Source organism: Mustela nivalis, assembly GCF_964662115.1.
Source record: "Mustela nivalis genome assembly, chromosome: X".
NCBI classification, from domain to species: Eukaryota; Metazoa; Chordata; class Mammalia; order Carnivora; family Mustelidae; genus Mustela; species Mustela nivalis.
In genome coordinates this window covers 3,623,956-3,649,648 of record NC_139040.1, presented here as the reverse complement: position 1 = coordinate 3,649,648, position 25,693 = coordinate 3,623,956, and the positions used below count along the sequence as shown (strand labels likewise).

The 25,693-nt window shown below is 48.2% G+C and overlaps 1 protein-coding gene across 2 annotated transcripts in view; it reads left to right on the top strand.

Moving 5' to 3' along the window:
* MTM1 (myotubularin 1) overlaps positions 1–25,693 on the top strand; it is a 90,819-nt gene that overhangs the window by 32,994 nt on the left and 32,132 nt on the right. For both annotated transcript variants that reach the window (XM_082716697.1, XM_082716698.1), the window contains 2 exons: positions 6,828–6,938; positions 10,856–10,957. In XM_082716697.1, coding sequence (XP_082572823.1) covers positions 6,828–6,938; positions 10,856–10,957 — 213 coding nt within the window. The remainder of the gene's footprint in view (positions 1–6,827; positions 6,939–10,855; positions 10,958–25,693) is intronic.

The window sequence follows — 25,693 nt, the reverse complement described above, 5'->3', positions numbered from 1 at the left end:
ACCCTGTCTTCCTTTCTCCACAGTCTTCACATGTGCCCCCCTCCAGTCCAAGGTCTTGTCCGGGCCATCCTAGGGGCCACACATTGGCCTCCCTGCCCGCTGCTTCTCCCCACTCCCTTCTTTCTGGATCCTGAAGTCATCTTTATTGTTGTGCCATCCCTGTGCTCAGAAGCTGTCCGTGGCCCCTTTCCTCCCTCAGCTCCCAGGCCTTAGCTGGGGAGTAAGAGGCCCGGCACCTTCCCACCTCTCTCCTGTGTGCCCAGCCCACGCTCTGGCTCAGGTGCCCTACTCAGTGACTGCTCCTGAAGCCCTACGCTTTCTCCTCCGGACTTTCCTTCAGGCCATTTCTTTCCCCCCACCTAGAGCACACATTCATCCCCACCCCGTTTGAAAAGTTATTTTGAAATATTTAAGATAGGAATTTTATAAAGAAACCATCGCCCCTTTGCCCCAGAGACGATCCCATCGGAAAGTGGGTATTTCTCGCTCGCGGTCACTCCACACAGCCTGAAACTAGAACGGGCTGTGGCCGATGTGTGATAGCTAGCAGAGTGGAGGCTTTTAGGCCTTCCTACTGAGTAATGCTGATGAGATGACAAACGTCAAATAACTTACCATCATTTTCTGATGGTAAGTCAGAAACAGTGTGTTCTTCCTGGATTCAATTCAAGGCGAGATGTCTCTAAAAGCTAGGAACATAATGATTGCATTTTTCAGGCAGAGTATCACCCGAAGATTCTTTAGTACCGTTTAAGACCCTCTGTAAAGATGGCACTCACATTCCTCCGTAGTTGGTAAGGTATTTCTTCGAGGGACTAGAAAAATGAGGTCTGTTTACTTAGCCTTCCGACGGCTTACCAGCGTGCAGACAGGGCTTGGACAGGTGAGCTGGGAGGGCGGCTGTGTGTCACTCAGATTCTTCTCAGACATTCGGTTCTGAAATGAGCTGGGAGCCGGCACTAGGTGTCCGCCACCTTGAGCTGGGCGTCTCACAGGTGGGGCGGCGCTTAGCTTCGGTGGTCGCTCTCACTGGCTGCAGCTCCGAGCCTTGAATGCCGCCCTCAGAGGCAGATCTGTATTCTTTCCGGGGGGGAGGGCGCATCCAGTTCATTATAGGGACTACCAACAGGATTCCTGGAGGGTTTTTCTTTTCATGAAAACACAATGGAGATTTGTGAGATTTTGTCCTTCTTAAAGTTCTTCCGGACTAGTAGATCTCGCACCTCTTTTCCTTTCAAAGGGGCTGAAATAAGGCTAAAAAGACTGTAATAAGGGGCGCCTGGGTGGCTCAGTGGATTAAAGCTTCTGCCTTCGGCTCAGATCATGGTCTCAGAGTCCTGGGATCAAGCCCCACATCGGGCTCTCTGCTCTGCAAGGAGCCTGCTTCCCTTCCTCTCTCTCTGCCTGCCTCTCTGTCTACTTGTGATCTCTCTCTCTGTCAAATAAATAAATAAAATATTTTTTAAAAAAAGACTGTAATAAAACATCCTCATGTGTCTGTAGGTAGGACTTCAGTGGGAACCTAGGGTCGGACAGGAGGTATTGTGTTAAGCTCCTTATACCGCTGCTGTAGAATGTGCGCTGTTTCCAGGGGAAGCAATGCCCGCGGGCCCCTTGGGTTCCCTTGCCCCTTGTTGCTGTGTGTCCTTCCCAACCCGCTGTGCCCAGATTTGAGAGGCTGTGGGTGACTGGGCCCTGCTGTGCAAGTCACATGCATTTAATGCGTTAGTTCCCTCGCAAGTGCAGGCTTTCAGGCCTCAGAGTCTCCCCGTCCTTGGGCAGTTCTTTTTCCTCTCAGGTTGACTTCTTCCTTCCCCGACTGCCTCACTGAGCCACCCTCCATGGGCTGCAGCCGACCTCCTGTCTTGTTCTGCGGAGCACTTAAAAGCCCTCGTCCCTGAACTCCCAGAAACCGCGCTCCTCACTCCCTGCTGCTGTGTTCATCCGTGTTCTCCTCCTCCTCTCATCTGAGAGGAGGGGCCTCGTTGCCTTTTTTTCCAAAATCAAATTCCCCTCCTTGAGCCTTTTCTCCTTTCGTCTTTTACTCTTAGAGCCCTCGGTCATTCCGCATCATCCATTTGTGGTTTCAGCTAGTGGTGTGCACGGCAGGCGCAGGCTGTCCCCCATGAAGCTTCCGTGCTGATGGGACCGACAGTGATCGGATAATCACACGGGGTATGACAACAAGTTGTGCCGAGCGCGAGGAGCCCACGACCGAGTAGTACAGGAATGCAGCTGCTCGAGGAGCCTGGGAAATGGTTCTGAGAAAATGGTGTTTGGCCTCTGGTCTGAAGAATGAATAGGAATGACCTAGATGGTTGCCAGGGGCTGAGTGGGGAGGACCAGCTGAGGGAATGGCTAGAGGCACTGAGACCAAGGGGAACATGAACAGATGAGCCTGGGGCTGGGTTGGGGGCAGGGAGAACAGCAAGGAATGAGTGGGCAGTGGTGGGGGGGCAGCTAACCAAGGGCCTGTAGACCCTGTTAAGGATGGAAGTGTTTGGAGTTAAGCAGCAAGAAACTTTGGACATGATTTAGGCAAAGGAATGATAACATCGGATTGACTTCTGTCAGCGATCGCTTATGCCGCTGTGCGGAGCGCAGACTCCAAGGGGAGCACCAGTCCGTGCAAAGAGACCGCTGTGCCTGTTCCAGTGGTCCGGGGAAGTTGGAGAGGGGGTGATAGATTTAAGAGGTAAGATAGATTTAAGGGGTGAATGTGGGAGACGGGATGAGGGATAGCAGAGAAGATGCCAAGGATGACTCCGGGGTTTCCAGCCTTTGTAATGGGACAGATGGAGCAGCAGCCACTGAGATGCGAAGAGAAACATCATGTGATTAGTTCGGGACATTTGGAGTTTGAGGGACCTTTGGAATCTCTCCCAGTTCTGTAATTCCAGCTGCCTCCTGGTTATCTGTACTTGACTAATTTATCATAACCTTCAAGCCAGTGTGTCTCAAAGTGACAGTGTTCATCTTTCTCCAAAGCCCCCTTCTGTGTTTTTCCCATCTCTTGCTGGGATCACATCTCCTGTCTAGGCAAAATCTGGGTCCTTGCCGATGCTTCCCCAGTGGCTCACGTCTCCTTCTATTGCTTCCTTCTTAGGTCACTCCACATTCGGGTTCTCCTGTCTTCTCAACTTGCCTTAAATCAGTAGCTTCCAGGGTTCCCAGGATTGGGTGTGGTCCCTTCCTTGGTACTGCACAGCGCTCAGTACTGCCAAAGGGATCTTCAGAAAGCACCGGTCTGTCCTTGCGCTCCTCTTCTCGAAACACCTTCCAGGGATCCCAGTCACCCTGATCCAAGCCCTGGGGTGCTCCCAAGGAATTCCCCTGCCACCCTGTCATAAGCCTGACCAGCTGTTTTGAAGTGTTGTGTTATTTTTTATAAACTTCCCATGCTTTCCCACATGTGTGGCTGATGTCACTGTCACTTGCTATTATTCCGTCCTGTAAGGCTTGGCTGTAACATTGCCGTTGCCACAGAACCTTCAGGAAAGCCAATCAATAGGAAATTGTTCTGCCTTCCTCTGATGTCTCATCCTGTTAGTCTGGACGTGGGCTGTGTTTTGCTTTGTTTTGATGGCTTTTGGTACTTGGAGCCTGGCATCGCGGCTCTTCAGGTACACGTGTCCCATCTCCCATTTGCACAGCACTTGTATCTTATTTATCTCTGTGTTTCCTAGTATCCAGGATGGTTTCTGCTATTCAGTAAACACTCGAGAGAGATGGTAAATGAAGTCATCTTTTTAGATTGTTCTGTTTACTATTTCAGATCCTTAGAGGTGCAGAATTTTGAGTTCAAAGGACCTTTGAGAGTTCTTCAATATTTAATGATACTTAGATAGTAACAACTCAGGTTTCTACAGAGGTAAGCTAATTTTCCTATTTCTGGATCTTCCAGTTTGGCCTGCTGGGTTGTCTGATCTCGAACCTGTCATTCGGGGAGAGCATGGCAAGGAGCCTCATTAAGCTGTGGGCGCCTGTGGTCAGGAACTGGCCAGCTGTCCTCAGATGTCCCATTTTCTGGGTTGTGTTGGGTCAGGGTTATCAGAGCTATAGAATTTTCTCTATTCGAGGACAAAGAGCGGTAAGGTCTCATCTTTTTTGTTTATATTCTTGCTTCCATGTTGATCTTAGGGTATCGGACCTTTATTTAGTGTCTAATCTGTGTGTTTCCAGGTATAAGTTTGACATTTAGGAATACACTTGGGCACTTGTAAATCTCAATCCAAACAGAACAGATTTCCTGGTGGTATGTTTTTAATAACTAGATTGTATTGAGAAGTAAACACGTTATAAAACACAGCTGTATATGTACACAGTTACATATAGAGCAGTGTCTTTTTTTTTCTCTAGGCATTTGGCTTTCAGTCACACAGTGAGGTGTCTCACCCCACGGCCACAACTAAAAAATGCCTCCTTGGGGGTACAAAGGGAAAGACCCGTAGCTGCTTGCAAGAGTGCACGGATCTGCTGCATTCGCAGAGCACAGTTATGTCTTCCAAACACAAACCTATTCTTTGTGATAATAATAATGAATTTCATTGTTTTCTAGCTACCATGTGACAGGCCTAAGTCCGTGATCTATAATCATCCCTACTTTACAGATAAACGTGGCTTACAGAGGTTGTCCAGCTAATAAATGTCAAAACTCTGCTTGAACCGATTTTGTTCAGTGTAGGAGCTCACTCTCTTTTCCCTATGCCACGGTGACTGCGCTCTTGTGCTTTCTTTAACTTTCTGTTTTGAAATAGTTATGAATGCTTGAGAACTTGGAAAACTAGTGCATTACCTAGCTTCTCCAGTCACTATATTGCTTGATCAAAACCAGGAAATTAATGGCACCGTACGGTTAACTGAGACTCTGACCGTACTTGAGCTTTACCACGGTTTCGTGCACTCATTTTCTCGTGGGTTTTTGCATTTAATTCTCTGCCGTTTGATCTCATGTATAAAATCATGGAGTCATGCACTGACAATCGAGATCTGCGACTGTTGCTGCCCCTGTATAATCACACCCTCTTTCCCCACACCGCCTGGCAACCATTTCTATGTTCTCCATCTCTCTAATTTTATCACTTCAAAAATGTCATAAACGGACTCCTACAGGATGTGATCTTGTGAAATTGGCCTTGTCTGCTACTCGGCATGATGCCTTTAAGAGCCCTCTGTGGCGTCGTGTGCATCCATAGTTCCTTGTGTTTGTGTAGCTGAGTAGTAGGGCCATAGCATGGATGCACCCGATTCTTAGACTTTTTGAATTTCTAGAATACCCATGAGCTATATTTCTGCTCTGTAAAGAAATGCTTAGTTTTTGTACTGTACAAAGGAGAAGGATTTCAAGTAGAACCCAAACTTTATTTGTATTCCCCCAAAGGAACATCTTCTAAAGAACAAAACTTTAAGAAGCACCTTGAAAGTATTCTCTTTATTATCAAAGTCATCACAGCACTCAGGAAAACATGGGACTTAACCAATTTCTATAGGCCTCCTTATCTTTGTCCATGTGGATATGTATCTTACATTACTGCAGCCAGTGTATTTTGTGTGCTGCTTTTTTTCCACGTAAGCTTATTTTTCCACGCACTGTGATTATTTTCGGCGCTGCAGGCTTCGTCCTTCAAGCTGAGTGACGTTGTTTTCTCCATGCTGATGGCCCCTCTGGCTCCGCTGAGCATCTCCACACATGTGACTGTTCGTCCTCTTGTGCAGTAGCTGTAAGATAAGCTCTTCAGAATGCAGTTATGCAGTCAAAAGGCTGGGACCATTTGTCTGGCTCTTTTGATGTGTGTTCCCAGACCTTGGCTCAAATCTCAACCCTTCCCCCTATTTACCAAGCAAGTTACTGAAGCTTTCTAAAGCCTCGATTGCCACGTTGGGAAACGGGAATACTACACCAACATCCGGAATGGCTGGGAGGATAAAATCCAAGTGATGAGGCATGCGGAGCCCCCGTCACGTGCGGAGCCCCCGTCACAGCACCTGGCACAGGCAACTCACTCCATGCATGGCAGCTGCTGGCAGCTCGTGATGACTATGGTGTGACATCATGAATGTGATTCTGGCTCGCCAGCACCTGTACGGACCCCTTGCACTCATCATTGGATGAGGAATGACAGAGAGACACCGCTGTGCATCCAGGCCCTTCTCGGGTGGGAGATGCACCCGGGCCTCAGCTAGGCGCTACTTCCAGATGTTTGGTTCCAGGTGTGGGGAGAACACGGACCTGTGCATTTCTGGCAGATACGGGAAAGCACGTGGCGCAGCCGCAGTCTGAACCAAGCCTTGTAGAACTTCGGAGGTGGGAGTGGTCGGTTGTGTTCTGTCTATTCAGGAAGCCGAGCTTTGTTAGAGGCGGTGTTTGCCGGACCAGGGCTTAAGCCATGGGGAGACATTTGGTCGTTGGGGAACCAAGATCACCCTCTGCAAAGAGAACACCATGCACGGAAGTGCAGAGGCCTGACTGTGGACTGTGCTTGAGGAACAGTGAAGGGTGTCACGTAGTTGGGAGTGCGCACCGGCATGGGAGAGAAGCCTGTGGAGGCCAGCTGGAAGTGACAGCACGGGGCCCTGGAATTGTGTCCCTAGGAGTTTGGTCTTGATTCTGTAGGTGCCGCGGATGTTCTGGGGTGCGTCTTGGTTGCGTAACTGGCTGTTCTCATGCTTGCCCTTTCATGTGTGATCTGTACCCTGTTTTTGTTCATAGAAAGTGGTAAAAGGGGCCAAGGTAAAAGTACCCTAAAGCATATGGTTTTTTGAAAGTGGTTTTGGTGTTTTAATGATACTGACGGAAATATTGACTTTTGCATTTTTGTCCATTACAGGATTCTGCTCTAATACTTGATGTTCCTCTGGGTGTGATCTCCAGAATTGAAAAAATGGGAGGCGCGACAAGTAGAGGCGAAAATTCCTATGGTCTAGATATTACTTGTAAAGTAAGAGATTCAGTACTTTCTTATGTGAAAAAAGACACATTAGTGTTGAATGATGAGTAACAGTTAATGGGGGTTTACAAAAAAAAAAAAAATCAAAGACCCTGGTTCATCTAAGGCCCAAGAATGGTCCTTCCCTCATGATCAGGCTTCTAAAACCTCCTGGGGAAGTAGTTCCTATTGAAGAGACCTGCGGGGACTCAGACCTGTCCTTCTGTCAGCTTGACTGGATGGGAAGAAGACTTTATGGATAGAATTTTCTCACTTTCTAGTTTTTGCCCAAGTCTGCTCCCAGTGTCCCGTTATGTGACGTGTTACCAGCTGGACACCTTCACACCATGAAAGGAAAGAAAATTGCGAGAGATTTTACCCTCCGTGAATAGCATATGCCTCTAACAACCTTTTTAACTTTTGCTGAGTTTTCAGAGGTAATGTTTTGCCTGCCATTTTGCGTTGGCACAGTGGGTAGCAGAGATTTAATGATAATACCATTTACTCAGCTGTAATAGTAACTGCTCATTGAGCATCTGTGTCGGTGCACACACGTGCTAGGTGGCGTCTCCATTTTATCCTTATGAAGCCTTGAGCCTAAGAAGAGTTCGGTCACTGAGCTGAGATTACCCGACAGATGTCAAGGTTGGGATCCAAATACATTTTGCAGACAACGGGATAACCCTTCTGGCAAGAATATGTCCTTTTGCAGGTATTACGAGTCAGATGGTTACAATCCGAATAGAATAATAATAGAATAGAATAATGTCCAGTCCCAGAAGGAGCTGGAAGGGGTGTGGAGGTCTCAGTGGTTCTCACAGCTAGATCTGGGAGATTTGACCTTGGCTCAGGCACTGTGATTTCTTAAAACTCATCTCCTATAGTTTTGTTTTGATAATGAATATGGTATGTTCGTTTTACTGTCTCCAGTTTATAAAAGCTGAAGATGAACTAGTACACTCCATCACAAAGCAAAGGATTCTGTGGTCATTAAGCCTGAACTGAAATTCTCTATCACTACCCACTTTGGCTTCTTTTGGATTTTGTTTTAATCCAGGCTACCTTAAATGCCTTATTTATGATCCCAGCTACTGTCTTCACTTTGGGGCCTAGAAATACAGGGATTTACTTTGAAGGAAGTAAAGTTTTGCATTTTGCGTAAAGGCATCCATGGGAGTAGAGCGTTATGTTATAGTACTTAAAGGGAAATGGGGTTGCTAACATTGACGACCTTGAAAGTGACTTTCATTCTAACAGAATTTTTTTTCAAAGTGCTGTTTGTTGCCTTGTCAATAGAAAGAATTTGTATTTAAATATCAGTGTCCCCAAAGTTAATAAGATAAAGCACATTCTTACCCTTTGGCTGTTTATTATAAAGACAAGGGGCTTCGGGACAACTCACCAGGCATGACTCGCAGATGTTACACAGACCTGTAATTTTTGGAATTAGCGCTAAGCCCAAAGATGATGGCCTAGAACAGTGGTGGAGCTCAGCCTCTTCATTCCTTTATCTCCTTGGGAGAGGCAAGTCCCATGTCCTCAGAAGCAGACCCGAAGGTGATAGAAAAGGAAGCTGCTGTGACGGGGCGGTCTCGCAGAGGTCAGCCCCAGCTGGGGTCTAGAGCCCTAAGACCGATGTTGCTCCAGGGAGACGGGTTGTTCTAAACCCTACAGATCTGGTCCTACTAGCTCTGGGTGTGGGGATTTCTGCTGGTCAGCAGTGCCTTTAAGCTGGGGGCTGTAAATCCCCGTGGATGTGGTCTAGCAGCAGAGGACGAGATAGCTCTGAATATGTGAATGTTTACCCCCAGGCACCACACCAGCCCCTGCTGACAACTTGGAGCCTTAAGGGGCGGGGGAGATGAAGCCGAACCTTAACCACCAACAAACCTCCTGTCGTCTTCCATGCCTCGCCCCTGTTGACTCGCTTTAAAGACTGTGGTATTTTGAGGTCAGCCGCAATGGGTGGTGTTTCTCTAGAGATGCGTTATAGGAATGATGTCTCCATAAAGCAGCCCTTCTGTATGGTTGCGTGGCAGGGGGTTGTTCACTCAGACTCATTTATTACAGCGAGGCTTGGTGCATCGCCACGTGACCCACTTGTCAGACAGGCCGAGGTGGGGCTGTGAGGCTCTTTGGCCGCAAGGCTCTTTCTCAGGGGCCCTCCCCTGACGAGTCAGCCTTAAGGAGACCAGGTGGAACTTACCACTTAGGATATGCTCATATTTCTGTCGTAGATTTGGTGAGCTGCCGCCCGTGAGTCATTTGCCTTTTCCATTTCAATTTTCTTGTTGGCAAGATGAGGTAGTAATTCTTTCTGTCCTTTAATTACATCTGAATCAGATGGCAACCAGAAGTTGCTTGAATCACTTGCGCTTTGGCACACAGAACGCAGTTGTTGGAATCACGGATGGCTCAGAATAAATGGTTATCTAGAAATGGTCTAAACTCGGGCCAGGTGGTCGTACAGTGATGGTGCGGAATTATCAGCTGACCCCAGACTGGGCGGAGGAAAGTTGCACACAGGTCTCCGAGCCCCATGGAGCCTCGGCTGCCCAGCGCTGTGCTGGTGGCTCAGTTGTAAAATCCTCTGGAGGTGTGTCATCCCCCTGAAATGATTATTCCCTTCCATTTGACTACCGATTTGCATCATGAGCCAACAGCTAATATCCCGGTTTCCTTGGAATATGTTGTGAATCGGTTTTTGGATTTTATTCAGTTCTGTGCTTCTAGAAATGAAAGCACAGAATCCTAGAGGTGGCAAGACCCAGAAGGTGCCATCTGTATAGAGAGCGAGCGGTCTTGGGTCACTCGGTCAAGGTCTTCGGGTCTAGTTCTTCGTACCACCTCTGCTGCCAGTGGCATTCTGGGATGCCCCGTATGTAGCAAGGCCTTTGCTAGTCCTTTGTGCCAAAGGGTTAGGAAGCTTTACCCGTGCTCCTGAGATGCTACATTAAAAAACACTGAAAAAATGTAAAGATCGTGACATCCAAAAGGACAGGGACCAACCCAGCCGCCTCCTTCCCGAAGTCCCCCAGGGTCCAGGATGGAGCTCATTTTTCCGAATTGAATTGGTGTTTTGAGTGTTCAGCCACTCGATCACAGTACCGTGATTGATTCAGGAGACAACCTGAGCAACTCTGGCTTTAAAAGGAAGGCAGAACGTTATATATTTGATAGGTGATGCAACTTGATAGTAAAGGGAGCTTTTGTTGTTGTCGTTGTTTTTGGTTTGGTTTCAGTGTATGAGAAGTTTTTCTTGCTTAGCAAAGAGATATGTATTGAAAGCCCCTTTTAGAATCCAGTTTTGAGCGTTAGTGTCTAGTTCATGAAAGCACAAGGGTACTCCTCTGTGGTCTGTGTAGAACACTGTGCAAGACAGCTTGATGGGAAGAACAATGTTCCGTCACCTGGATGAGAGCGCGGTGCCAATCATTTCCTGATTTGTTAGACTGAGACGTGAGAGGAGCATGAGGGAGAGGGAGAGAGCTTCCGTCTTTTCGTGACATGTTTGACAATTTTGAGCTCACATGTGATAGCAGGTACGCATTTGAAAAGTTCTGTGAATAAAATACTCTTCAATAGTTAAAATACCACAGAAACCAGTTGAAGGAGACACCGTAGATGGTACGCAAGGCCAGGTTTGATTTTTCTTGTTAGAAAATGATTTTAGCTCTGTCTTCTCTTTAACACTAGTTGCTTTGTCTTTACATTCATGACTGCAATGGGAGTATTTTGAGGTGTTCTTAAACTGGATATTTCCAAATGTCACACAAAAACAAAGTGATTTTCTTAGTAATCTAGATTAACTGCCCTTCCAGGTAAGTGAATCTTCCGCTCCTTTAGTTGAAGAGATGTTTTTGCTAAGGATTGTCACTTGATCTGAAGACTGAACTGTCAAATTTCTCTGCTTCCCCTCCTCCCCCCAGGACATGAGAAACCTGAGGTTCGCGCTGAAACAGGAAGGCCACAGCAGAAGGGATATGTTTGAGATCCTCACAAGATACGCCTTCCCCTTGGCCCACAGTCTGGTAAATTCCAGGGTTCTCCGCAGCGCCGGGAGGTTCTCGGGTGTCTCCCCTTTCATTTACTCTCCGCGCCGCGCTCCCCGGCCTGCCGTGAGTGCCAGGGTGTTTATTAAAGCAGTCCCAGGCAGAGCAGGCCTCTCCTCTGCTAGTCTGTGTGGGATGGCCCGGCCCAGGTGACTGAAGCGTCACCCATGGCAGCCTGTGCTCTCCCTCCCCGCGCGCGCCCCCAGCCCTGGCTCATCCTCTGCAAAGCCAGGAGGCCATGAGGCAGACGGTGGGGGCCTTCCTTCGGCCACCAGGCCTTGCTTGCATCCTCTCTCCCCACCCCTTCTCCCCTGCTTGGCTCTAAACGGACTTGGAGGCAACTGCCTACAAGAGAAGAACAAGGAAATAATTCTTTAAAAAAAAATATGCGTGTGAGTCTAGGATAAGTCCATGCCCTTGCACGGACTGAAGGGGATGAAGGGGACCATTGGTAGCTCAGCCCTTCTTCCTGAGGCTGTCTTTTAGGTATTTTGGTGATAAGGGCCTGAGATTTTTTTTTTTTCCTGGTGAGACAAGGTTTCTCTCTTCCCAAATTTCATCAGCAGTTGTTCCGGGCAAAGGAAAGTCATGGTTGATGGCAGGGACAATAACACAAAGACCGGAGGTCTAGAAAGATTTAGGAAGTACTCCTCATGAGTCACGTGTTGATTACAGACTCAAATGTAATGCTTAAAACAAATGTAATGATACAGCGTTGGACACATTTTCAGCCTTTTCTCAGTTTTTGATGAAATGTGTGATGTAAAACCTATTTCAGGACTTAACAATTTCTTTAACGATTAGGGCAAAAGAGTTTTATGAGAACACATCTTTGGAATATTTATGAAAGTGAGAATGTAAGTCTTATCCATGAAAATTCAGTTAGGGAACACGTTCTTTCTTGAGCTTTGCGTATCTGGCCCCAAATTATCAGAAATTTGAAGAAGGGCTCACACAGCAGGTTTGAAGAAGCAGAAGCCTCAGTCCGTCTTTTGTAAGATCCCCTTTCTCTGACATCTTTTGTCTCTTTTAGGGTTTACTCCTCTAAAAAGTCAAGTATTAGACCTGCTTTCTCCTAAACTACTGGCCCATCTCTCGCCTCCAACTACACCTCTGGAAAGAACATTCTAGTCTGTTCTTGTCTCTGGTTTATTCATTCCTCCAACGCATTTCAGTATCCGGCTTCACTGTAGGCCCCTTCCTGGAACAGAGGCCCTCTTAATGGCCAAATCGAGTGGCTCACTTCAGTCTTGGTGCTGTTTGCTCTTGCCCCGGCATTCAGTGGTTTGGAGCACCCCATTCCAGCCAGTCCTGGTCTCCGTGTTGTTCTGTTACCTTGACTGCCCTTCCCAGTCTCCACGGCTCCTGTCTTGTCCTTCGTGGGCCATCTCTACGGTGGTCCGCCTTCAGCCGCCCACTCACCTTACTTGCTTGCCTTGATGCTTTCGCTTCATCCCATCGCGTAAGCTGTCACTGCTGTGTGGCTGATTTCGAAATCCAGCCCCGACACTGGCCTCTGGTGGGCGTCACCAGCCTAACTCTCGGACATCTTCCTCTCAAAGTCCTCGAGCCTCACAGGCTTGTTCTCCCCCAGCCCCCTCACCGCTACATGCCACAGCTCAGTGAGCAGGATCCCCAGTTGCTCAGGTTTGAGAACTTAAAGTCAAGTGTCTTCTTGTCCCTGTGCCTTGCCTCCCGGAGCCACATCTGTTCCAAATCCTGTAGGTTCTCCTCATCAGTGACTCCCCCATGGTTCTTCCCATTTCTCCTTGGGCTTCCTGTTTGAGGCGGCGCTTCCCGACTGGCTTCTCTTCTTTCAGTTTCTGTCCTTCTGATGTCGCGTTCACGGTGCTGCCAGTGGTTTTGTCACTGAACTGCAATCATGTCACAGTGCCCCACTCTTCGTAAAAACAAAAACAAACTCGGCGACTTCCCACAGCTTATACTGTACACTCCAAGCACACAGGACTGCCTGTGCTCCTCCGATATACACAGAACTTTCTCAGAGCGGAGTCTGCTTTCTCTGTCCCCTGTACCTGCAGGCTCCTTGTCTCTTTAAAGCCCATCCTCCACTGCCTTGCTGAGCCCTAAGTTCTTTTATATACCTGTGGTGCCCCCCCCCCGTCTCCCCCTGCAGGATTTGTCTTGCCTCTGGCTTTGCAGGTCCCTCTGTGAGAGCACGTCCCTCAGTCCGCCTTACTAATAATTATGTAGGAATTGCCTGACCCCCTGCTATACGCTGGGCTTATCAAGGCGGGGAACTGTCATTATTTCTCTCTCTCACCTCACCATAATGACTTATGCATGGGGGTTGTATAATGATGGCTTTTTTTTTTCATTGAACTCAGGTTTAGTAGCAAGTGAAGGAAAAATCCATTTTATGGAAACATACAGGACACATTTCTAGATGTCGTGGATTTAGCACCAGAGTCTGGGGGCGCGGGGCACTGTCGCTGGAGCAGTCAGCACAGGGTTGCCTTCTTGTCTGCGCTTCCTGGCATCAGTTTTTGTGCCTGCACTAGAAATCCCTGCTTCTTCCTTGGGAAGTGACAAACTTGAGAAAAAAATGTCAGCCAGATTGCTTATACAAAGTTTTGGAAAATTATATTCCCTTACTTTTAACCACTCAAAGTCATCTCTAAAAAAAAAAAAAATTAAACTAGTCACTGAAACAAGACAAGATACAGGTAGAAACAGATCAGCTATTGCCATGGCTTTTGGATTGTCTGTTCCTGCTTTTCAAGTCACCATGTACAACTGTCTCGTGAATCAGCTTCATTTCGGGATACTGTGTTGGGTGGTGCCGGGGAGCAGGGAGAGCAGACGAGGAGCAGGAGGAGGGGCTGAGGGACTAATACCTAGTCCCGTTCGGGGATGTGACAGAAGTGCTAGGACACATGTGTCTGGCCCCCAAATGGAAGAGTTACCTTCATGTTGGAAGAGAAATGCACAGGAAGTCCACTGGGGAGTCCCGGGGAGAAGAGAACACGTCCAGCCTGCATGGGAAAGCCTGCATGAAGTTTGAGTCATTTGGGTTGAGCCTCGAAGGATGGCCATCCTTTCCAGTGGAGGAAGTGGAGTTGCAGGCAGAGGCGAGACCCTGACCCTTGGCACAGCGGTGGAAAGCAGGGCACACTGCAGGGTGTTCACGAGGGTGGCCGGGCTCTCTGGTCGGAGCGTCGGGAGGAGGAGCTCTGGGCTCGTGCGGTGGATGGTCTTAGCTTGGCTAGGGAAGGAGCTAATACCCGGAGACGGGGTGGAGACCTGCGGACGGTTTTGGAGTGAGTGAGAACTGGACACAAGCTCATGATGACTAGGCCGGAGCAGAGAGCTCGTGGAGCCTGAAGGTGGGGGCGGTCCGAGGGCCAGGCGAGAGGTCCACGGTGCCCGACCTAGGACCCGGCGGTGCCGGTAGCCGGGCGGGGTGGAGGCCGACCAGCTTGGGCAGCAGTTTGGTGAGAGAAGCTGCATGAATCATCCTTCCCTCTGGGGTTTGCGGGTTGAGTGGTGAGGAGGATGGGGCGCTATCGACAGAGCAGGAATGCCAGACAGGGATTTTGTTTGGGGAAACAGGTGGAAGACAGGGCGAGGAGGGAGGGATGGGGAGTTCTGTGTTTTGTTCGTATGGCCGTTAGCGTTGTGACTTTTTGACAGAATTGACAGCAGCGATTTTGGGTTTGCCCCTCAGAAAAGGGTCTAGAGATGTAGATTTGAAATCATGGTTCTTAGTCTGTTCGGAGCTATGCATTCCTTTGATAACATGACACAAATTATAGTTTCTCATCCCCTGAAGAATGCACTTAAGTACAAAACTTGACATAGAATTTTAGGGTTCCAGCCCCTCTGAAGCTCATCCGTGGGTCCCAGGTTAGGTAAGTAACCCTGGTGTGTAACAGAGAAGTCCAAACCAGTGTTTCGCTTAGAAGCTGAGGAAGGCGAATGAATGTTATCTGTGCGGAGCCTTGCCTCTTCTTGACGCAACAGAGAGAAGGGATCTTTCTGAAGCAGGATCCCAGGCAAGGCAGAGACGGATGGGGTTAAGCCCAGTTTGGGAAAGGAGAAGGAGCAAGTATTCCTCTGAGACAGGAGAGAAAGAAAAGTTTTCAAACTGGCACCGTGGGGAGTGCGAGAGTGCGCCAGGACAAACGGCCCTGCTTCGAAAACGTCACTTGGTTAATATTATTGAAAATGTTAAATCAGCTGCATATTATCTTAGTGATTTTTTTTTAATTGTAAGCATTTGAGGGCAGAAGTAAGCTTGCTGTTGTACCCGTGAAATGGTGTCTGAAAGCCGGAAGAGCTGGGTTCCGAATCCAGCCGGAGGGTGAATGGTGTACGAGTGGGCTTTTTGCTCTCAGACCCTCCCTTTGGCTCTGTCTGGCCTCCTTACCCATTAGCATTTTCACCGATCAGTGTGTTCAAGTTGGGACTTAAACTTTGAGTTGAACTTGAGCAGGTTAGCCACACATAGTCAACCCTAGCCTATTAATTTGCTGGTTTCCGTATTCTGTCGGTCCAGTCAGACTTGGACGTTGTTCCCATAACATTTTCTACTTCAGCCCAAGTGTTTTTGCTTGCTTTATTTCTATCTTGTCTTACGAACACTAGAAATTGTACGAAGTTCACAAACTACCTTGTGACTCAACACTACTTCTAGGTAAATGATACCTTTTCATAAGAAATGTGACAACGTTGGGGTGCCTGGGTGACCCATAGTGGCTGAAGGGTCTGACTCTTGGTTTTGGCTCAGATCCTGATGTTGGGGTCCTGGGATTGAACCCCGGATCGGTCTCTGCACTCATCAGGGAGTTTGCTTCAGATGCTCTCTCTTTTTTCCCCTCTGCCCTGACCCCTGCCTCAAAAAATAAATAAGTCTTGAAAAAAAAGAAATGTGTCAATGGTTCTGACGTAATTTTTCAAAGGCGAGAACGAAAACTGTATAGATCTGATTAGAGCCTAACAGAGCTACCAAAGAGAGTAATTAGTTGTTGGGGCAGCTCATTCAATGCCAGAGTAGTTCTTTCATTGATTTCCTTTATTGTTTGCTCATTTTCCACCCAGTTGGGATAACCAGAGAGAATATAAATTTCAGATGAGTGTTTAACTGTTAATCCCAACATATTACTGAATCATGAAATCCATTTACTAGGTTGCAACCAGCATTTTTAAATGGCCTAGAAGAAGAAGTACTAAGAGCACAATACGTACCATGGGCACATGTGGTTTTGTCAGACATTTGTTTCAGAGGTGTGGTGTGTGTGTGTGTGTGTGTGTGTGCAGGGAGGTGGTCGTGGTACAAAGTGTATGGCTTTATGTTAATCTAGAAAGTTTGAAAAACAACCTTTTAGGTAATGCTCAAATACATAGAATAAAATGGGCTTGAGTAAATTTAGGTTAGTAAAGGCACTTTCATCTGTCTTGACAACTACAGGCATGCATGGACTTTCTTGAATTTTGTTGAAATGAAGGGCTTGAGTTTTGACAAAAACCATGGAGTGTCTCAGAGTCCACAGTCTCTCATGGTTTGTGTCCCCCTCCGATTTCCCCCAACTCACAACTGAGGGTTTCGGAGGGGGGCCGTGGGGGATGGGGTGAGCCTGGTGGTGGGTATTGTGGAGGGCACGGATTGCATGGAGCACTGGGTGTGGTGCATAAACAAGGAATTTTGGAACACTGGAAAAAATAAAATTTGAAAAACAAATCATGGAGTGGGGAGCCTCACATAGGGAAGTGGATGGAGAGCTGGAAGGAACGGAGCCTGGCACGTGGTTCCACACTCAGGGCAGCCACGGATGGGGGAGAGCCAGGGAGAGGACTTGTTGACAGAGTTTACCAGCAAGGTGCGTGCTCACGGCACATGCTGGGCAGTCCAGCGGCCCGTGTCTGAATCTGGCTCAGTCACTTACCTGCTTGACAACTTGGGAAGCCGTGTAATATTTACGTGCTTCCGTGTTCTCATCTGTAATGGGGGATAATCGTCTCCACCCCATAGAGTTTTTGTGAGGATTAAACATAAACTGTGTACAAGTGCCTGGCATACAGTTAAGTGTCCTTTGAATGTCCACTATGCAGTTGCACACCATTTTCCCAGCAGGTGCAGAGAAGAAGGATGATTGCCCCAACACACTTTTCCCCCCCAGAATATTAATAAAGTAATTGTGATAATATGTGAGACACTTTAAGGCCCATAAAAGAAGGATGCCATGTGGATAAGGTTTCTATCCTTATTAAGAAACCACTGGTTGTACTTGGATAAAGGATTGGTTGGAAGTCTTCCAATTTCAGTGTGTTAAGTGCAGAAAGCATCTTAACTAGAAATGTGACATAGGGGCAGCAGTGATCGTCTTTAGAAAAGGCCTCCCATTGTTTCTTCAGTCCACCTTTGGACGCCGGGCAGGCCTCCCGCTTCCAGGGTAGTGCGGCGCATTTGGGTGTGTATGTCCTCGCGCTCTGTACTTTCCTGTGCCATTCTGGATTAAGCTCTTGGGCATCACAGTGTTTTCTGCCTCTAGTTACACTGTGAGCTCATTAGCACTCGTGTGGTTGCAAAGGTTTTTGGTGTTTTGTTTGCTTTGGTAAACTTGACCTTTGGGTGGGTGGTAGGAATAGGCACAGGAGAGCAGACTACTGGCTGTGCTTTTGAGAGCGAGAAACAGCTGGGCGTCGGAGGCTTTTCTGCGGAGACCAGCAGCGCTCCGCAGATGGATGGCGTGGCGCTAACTGCGGCGGGCAGCGCGGGGGGGCCAGGTGCTCGAGACGGCCGCCGTGCCTTCCGGGAGAGGGTCCCGCTGCGCGTGCCGGCATTGGAGATTGCTGCCTTCGCTTCTCAAAATCTTAGCCGCTCACTTCTTTTTGCCTGACTTTGGTGAACAACATCAAAACTTGCCCCCACCACTTAAGCACTGTGTCATTTCCACCTTGTGTCCACTCTGGCTCCAGTCCAAGTGTACCTGCTTGTACAAATGATTGCATGAAAATTACCGAAGCGGGTGATGGGGGCGCACATCTCTTCAATTGCCCAAATGAGAGTAGAGGATCCTGTGAATAGGCAATTAAAGCAAGGGTGCTCTTCCCCGGCCCTTCCGTTTTCAGTCCAAAACTGGGGACATTTTTTAAAATTGCTTTGAGATTTTAAAAATCTCAGCCTGAAATTTAGTGGACTTTCTAGGGTGGCCACGGAATAGATAAAAGCAAACAGCTCATTTTCAGAAGGCAGCTGAAATGAGAAGCAGTACCTTGCATGTACACACAAACACACACACACACACACACACACACACCACACCTACCTGCTTTTCAGCCTAGATGCGGCTTTGCCTAGGACTCTTTTTCTTGGATAAGCAGTAAGTGGCCGACTGAGGGTCTCCCCGTGCTTCCTGCCCCCTCCAGGCCCTGCTCATTGGTCTCTTTCAGTCTCTTTCAGTCCCTCCCTTCTCCTGGCACTGTGCTGCCCACAGGACGGGCCCCACGGGGCCCTCCGTGGTCAGAAGCCCAGCGTGCTCTGCCTGCCCGCCTGGCTCGGCAGCCGTTCCCTACAGAGCTCTTCTGCTTCTCACCCTCCCACGCCAGGGGAGCTGTTCTTTTGAATGGGACTCAAGACCCTGCAAGTACGCAAGCCACCTCTCCTTCCAAAGGTTTTTTGAACTACTGAGGAGCCACAAGAGGATGTTTGTAAAACACGTGAAGTGGGAGGTGGTCTGATACCCGGAGTGCCCTCCGGCTCCCGGGGTGTCATCTTGTGGCCTTGACTTTATCCGCTGTGGCGCTCTTCGGCCGGGCCTGCTCTGCCGAGTTCTTACCTGCTGGCTCACAGTGCCTCATTTCCCGAAATGTCTTGTGCTTCTTGCTTCTGAACTCCTATTCCTCGGACCTTTGCGGGAATACTCAGAGGCCAGGACCGGAGGTGGTTTGACGTTTCCTTCCGCCGGGCGTCTTAGGGCACTGCCGGTGTGGGGCAGTTATAAACTAGATTCCCTGTTTGATGTGCTCTTGACCATCCAAGTTTTCTGCAGAGCGGCTTTGTGGCTACAGATTGCCAGTGGGGGACAGCAGTGGAGACTTTTTTTTTTCTCCCTCGATCAACACCCCTGATCTGGACAGGTGATTTCCTCGGAGGCCCAGGTGCTTACTTCCTGCTTGTCCTTCACGCGAGCTTGTGCACGCTTGGGAGGAGGCCAGCCTCTGCTGAAGGCGGTTTGCAGGCTGATGCCCGTCTTGGCATCTTGGGTGGCCCTGGGCCTTCGTGTCCTCCAGCTCCTGTACCCCAAGAGGCTGTGAAGAATCTATTCTGTGAGCGCTCTGAGGTAAAGGCCAGCACTTTTCCCCCCTGTTTGTGGTTAGTATTTAGCTTCTGAGTATTTGTTCCTCGCTGGCTAGCTCAGTAGAGCATTTTTAAAAAGGTTCCTGTTTTATCCAGCATTTAAAGATGCTTCCAGCAGAAGGCTCAGGGCATCTATACCAGATGCCTCTCCCGGTCGTTTCTGAGATGGGAAGCGCCCAGCCCTCTAGCTCTCTAGCTTCCTTGCAGGTTCCACTGCTTCCTTCTGCTGTCCAAGTGTGGGTCCTCGAGAAGTCGGTTCTACCCCCTCCTTCTTGCTCTGTACCATCTCCTCGTCAGTCGCTCTCCCTCTCCTGTCTTCCGGCATTGCCCGTCTGACCTGCCAGATCCAAAGCTTCTGTTTCCCTTTAACAATCTAGAACTTCAGCTGATACCAGAATGTTCCTTTAATATGATCTCTCCTCTTTCCCTTAAACCTGCTCTCTGTGCTCCCATTTTCTCATGGTATCTTCTCTTCCTCCAAAATCAAGGCCACCACTGGAAGATTTCCCTTTTCCTGAATGTTTACTGAACCCAGGGTTTTTGTCTCTTTTTTTCTCAAGTGGTAGAATAGTTCTTGGGCTGGTTTTCCTGCTTCCTGTCTGTCTCCTACCCAGTCCCCCCTTGCATGTCCTCTCCTTGGGACTCGGCTCTCATTCCCCCACCTCCCGAGACATTGGCAGTTCCTCCCTCTCTGTTCGTGTAAATGCGTTTACTTTTGTGGCCTCACCTCTCAATTGTCCCCACTTTTTCCGACCCCCTCCTGCACTCTGGCCTCGTATTCGCTGAGTTTAGCTATCACTTACGCCTTTTTGTCATCATTGTTATTATCATGTCCAAGGTCATCTTACCCTTCCAGGCCCATCTCTCTAGAAGTAAGCTAGGCATTCTCTCTGGAGCCCCAAATGCTTTATCTGTGCTCTCCACTTTTCGTGACCAGTAGTTGTGCCCTGGTCACTGTCCTTTGGAGAATTTCTGACCTGTGAAAGACAGTGCCTGTGTCTTACTCATCTTTTTCTCTACTTAATACCTTGTACTGAGGTGGGTCCTCAGTAAATGTTTGTTGATAATATACTAAGGTCAGTAGAGTGATTGAATTAAGAACCAGCAGCAACCAAGTCATCAGTAAGAATATTCTGTTTAGAAAGGGCATTTATTCAACAAGCGCTACTTTATAATTTTAAAAATAGCTAATACGTGTCCATAATTGAAAACTTGGGACCTCTAGAAGGTAGTGTTACGGACTCAATGTTTCTGTCCTCCCAGAATCCCGTGCCGAAGCCCAAGCCCCCCAGTGTGATGGTATTTGGAGGTGGGGCTTTGGAGAGGTGATTAGGCTTAGATGAGGTTATGGGGAGAGAGCCCCAGGATGAGATCACTGACCTGACCGGGGCTCTCCAGCACGTCACGTACAGTGCGAAGGCCACCCTCTGTAAACCAGGACGTGGGTCTCACCAGCACCCAGCCATGGTGACTCCTGGACCTTAGACTTTGCAGCCTCCAGAACTGTGAGAAGTAAATGTTCCTTGTTTTAAGCCAGCCCGTCTGTGGTAACTTGTCATCCTGGCTCCACTAAGGCAGGTGTTTTGTGAGACTAGCCCGCTCCCAGCATCCTTCACCCGTCCCGTTCCCCTCCTCACAGATGACCCGTGTTGCCCATCTGTTACTGTCCACCCAGTGGTACTTTAAGCCTGGTCATGTAACTTGTTAGTCGTATTGTCCCCCTCTGACCCTGGCGGGAGTAAGCTGTGTGTTCTTCCATACCTTGCTTTTACATTTACCAAAAGCTACTGCCGGATGAGTGGGCCGCTTCGCCCTCTTTATGACCTTCATGGATGGGTACCGCGGCCATCTCCGGGCGTCTGCCGCTACGTAAACTGTGGCGGGTAGCCTTGCGCATACATCATTTTGTACGCGCTCCTGTATGTCGTAGGATAAGTCCTTCGAAGCAGAGTGGCTGCTGTTGCCACTGTCAGGAAAAGAAGATGTACTGGCTTCGCCCCCCACGTGCAGTGCGTCAGAGCGCCTGTTCCCCTCCAACTCCGTTCGTTTCCTGTGGCTGCGAGGACACGTGATCACAAACTTGGAGGCTTAGAAAAACACGAGTCTGTCATGTTACAGTTCTGGAGGTCAGAAGTCCAAAATGGGTCTCACTGGGCTAAAGTCAAGGGGTGTGGTGCTGTGTGTCTTCTGGGGGTCTCGGGGAGAGTCCGTTCCTTGTGTTTTCCAGCTTCCCGAGGCACCCACGTTCCCTCGCTCACAGCCTCTTCCTCCGTCAGAGCCGAAGCAGTGGTGGAGTCCTTCGAATTGCTGACTTTATTCCATCGTCCCTCTCCTTCTCTGATTCCAACTCTTTGGCCTCCCTCCACATCTCAGGACCCTTACGATGACATTGGCACTCTTGCGATGTCCGGGGTATTCTTCCTTTCTTAAATGAGTCAGGAGATTAGAAATCTTAATTCCATTGGCAGCGTAATTCCTCTTTGCCACGCACGGTGACGTAACATGGGTCACGGGGAGTAGGACTACATCTCTGGGGGACCGTTCTGCCCACTGCACCAAGCCAGGTTACTTCCAGATTTTTTTATCTTCACTAATCTAATAGGTGAAAATGTGGATTCATAGTTTTATTTTGTATTTATCCTATTTGACTAGAATTAAATATTCTTTTTTTTTCTAGAGAGATCACAAGTAGGCAGAGAGGCAGGCAGAGAGAGGGGGGAAGCAGGCTCCCCGCTGAGCAAAGAGCCCGATGCGGGGCTTGATCCCAGGACCCTGAGATCACGACCTGAACTGAAGGCAGAGGTTTAACCCACTGAGCCACCCAGGTGCCCCAGAATTAAATATTTTTTGGTTTGAGCTATTCGTATTTCTATTGATTGTCTGCAGCTTCTGCCTATATTTCCTTTGGGATTTTGGTCTTTTGCTTGTTAATTGTAGGAGTTCTTTATGTAATGGCCATACTCATATTACGAGTTGCAAATATTTTCCCAATATGTCTTCTGACTATGGTGGCTTTTGCTATAGGAATTTTAAAAAATCTTTGTATTTATCATTTTTTTTCCGATGGGGGTCCCTAAGACCACCCCAAGTTCAATGATTCATTCAGACAATTCAGAAGATTTAACATACAGTCATGCTTACGAGTGTGATTTATTATAGCAAAAAGGTATAGAGGAAAAGCAGCAAAGGGAAAAGGCACATGGGTAAAGTCTGGGGGGGAAACCAGGCACAAACTTCCAGAGTTTTCTCCCAGTAGAGTCACACGGGAGACACTTATTCCTACAGCAACAACTTGAGACAACACATGGGAAGTGTCACCAACCAGGAAAGTGCAGCGCCATCTGCCTAGCAGGTACCCGAATCACCGCATCTCAGGAGGAAAGCAGAGATTAAGCATAAAACATGCTTATACAGGGAGCCGGGGTGGCTCAGTTGGTTAGGCGACTGCCTTCAGCTCAGGTCATGATCCTGGAGTCCCAGGATCAAGTCCCGCATCAGGCTCCCAGTTCCAAGGGGAGTCCGCTTCTCCCTCTGACCTTCTCCCCTCTCATGCTCTCAGTCTCTCTCTCTCTCAAATAAATAAATAACATAAAACACTTTTATACAGTTGAGGCACCATAAACCCTTCTTATCAGTTAAGGAGCTATGGGAACTCTCCCGAGAACCCAGCTTCCCAGGGGCCAGCCGAGGGCCAACCTCACGAGCGGACCTGTCTCAGGAGAGCAGCCGGGCCTGCTAGGTTAAACTCTTGTCTGTGGAGTTTCCTTTCATAGCTTCTGGGTTTTACATCACTGGTAGGGATGTCTTCCCTGCTCAGAGTTGTAGAATAATTCTCCCTAGGATATTCCTTTAAAACTTCAGTTTCTTTTTTAAAATGTAAATATTTTACTGATTTGGAATTTATTCAGGGCTCCCGTGTACGATACCACCTTTATCACACACACTTCTTTGTGTTTGATTTTGGAACATTTCTTTTCTTGCATCAGTCACCCTTCAGGTACCAGTAACGTTCTTTTAACCATTGAGGCTTTTTAAAATGGAAGGTCTGCTAGGTCAGGCCCCTCCTCCGTCCTCATCCTCCTCATCCTCCGTTCCATCCTTTCCTCTCTGTGTTTGCTCTGCAGGCACTTACACAATTCCTGCCGGCCTATGGCTAGGTGCGGGGAGCTGGGGCTCATGCCCGCTTGTCGGGAGGACAGACAGACGCACGGACTGCAGACGCCTGTGCGCGGGATATCAGGGGAGGGGGAAGTAAGGAGCTTGGTGTCAAGGACAGCTTCCTGGAGGAGGTGAACCCTGGAAGACGAGCAGAATGACTGCTGTTAGCACTGTCGGGTAGAGGACTAGGAGAATTCTTTTTTTTTTTTTTTTAAAGATTTTATTTATTTATTTGACAGAGAGAAATCACAAGTAGGCAGAGAGGCAGGCAGAGAGAGAGAGGAGGAAGCAGGCTCCCTGCCGAGCAGAGAGCCCGATGCAGGACTCGATCCCAGGACCTTGAGATCATGACCTGAGCCGAAGGCAGCGGCTTAACCACTGAGCCACCCAGGCGCCCCGAGGACTAGGAGAATTCTTGAAGCCAACGGAGATGTAAATGGTCATTTATGTGCTAGCCGCTTTTGACCTAGGAGGCTTTTGTCACACTTTTGGATGAAATTACTTTTGATGCAGTTGCATGAAAGATGTTACTTTGAACTGAAAAATTTCCAAGTTTCACTACCTCCTATAGTTCTATCTCAAAATTTGGGGCTCCCCCCCCCCGCGCCAACTTTAATGAAAGCATTCTTTTTCCTTATACAAAGAGGTCTTGTTTCTTAAGTGTAACCCGAAAGATGAAAATGAGGTGATTTTACATTGCGACACCCTGAAATGGTAGATGGAATCTTTTAAAAAGGCAGGTGTCTTCAATTTCAGAAACGAAATTTTAAAAATGGCCACTTAAGTTCCTGTTCAGATACTGCAGAATTCCATCAGGAAAGGAGTGAGTGAACAGCCCCCTAGATGTTTAGTGCTGGGTGTTCAGAGAGAGTTTGCTTGTTTCCTAAAAAGGGTCTGCTTTTCCTCAAACTTGTGTCCATGCCTGGTGGCAGCATCATTTGAAAGCACCGTTAAATCTGCATAGCTTATCAGTTCATTCCCTTGGGTACTATGAAAATAGTTTTCTTCTGTAACTGCCTCCCTTTTGAATGGTATTTAATTTTTACACATCTGACTCTCCAACCTCCAGTTCTGAGACACAACCTGCCAAGTCTTTGGGGGAAGAGGCTGTCTGAGAGGGGTTTCATGAGATCTAGAAACTCTAATTCACGGACAGACAGCTCTCCCACCTTGAAGAAGAAAACTAAGGGAGTTGCTCAGTATTTATAGAGCCTATTAAATAGCAGTAAATCCAATCTAGGTTTTTTAAGTGAGTTTGTGCATCTTCACATAGGGGCTGTTTTAAATAATGGCTAATTAAATGAAATCTAAAACCTGTTGTCCTTTCAGGTTTTATCCCCCACCCCACAAGACAACAACAGTGATAAATGTATGAAAATTTAAATGACAAGTTACATTCTCTTTGTCAGAGCTGTTTTTATCCCTAGTGTGAAATCAGAGATTTTCATCTCAACTTTGTCCTTTAACATTTTTCAAATGTTACATTGTGCTATTTTTAATCCTGGAAAAAATGCACATGATTGCTTTTTTTTTTTTTTTTTCCTTAAGTCTCCATCCATGGTATCTCTTGACTAGTAGGAATCTGAATTGGTGAATTGCCCAAATACTAGTCTAGAGCCAAGTGAAGGCAGGCCTGCTCACTTGAAGCCAGGGTAGGCACGCAAGTGTCCTTTCATGGTTTGGATACAGTGCTCTAGCTGTGCAAGGTGTTCCTGATGGCTCAGGCTGAGTGAAGGGGGCATGGGACTTCCCTGTACATTTTTGTAACTTCTTGTGAATCTCTAAGTATTTCAAAATTACTTTCTTAAAAAAAAAAATAGTGGAGCAGCCCCCCAGCTAGCCTGTGTACATAGAAGCCTTGGGCTGTAATCCTGAGTGTGGTCCTGTATCCTGTATGGCACGTGGCTCTTCAGGATCAGGGCACTGAACAGGGGCGACCACCCCCACCTCCCCCCACCCCTGGAAATTCTGGCTCCGTGGGGAGAGGGAGGGCAAGGTGGGGCCCAGGCACCCCTGGGCACCCGCCCCTGTTGCCCCAGCCTGACTCTGAGGTAGGGTGTGGCCAGCCCCGTGGAGGACCTCCCGAAGCCCCCATGGGGCAGAACTGTTCTGGGCCCAGAGGCGGAGCTGTCCCTCCCCCCCCCCCGCCCCCGCACACACAGTTGCACTCCTGCTGCAGGGTCCCCAGGCCCTGAAGTCATGTCACTGCCAGGATGGATTCACTGTAACCCGGCTTA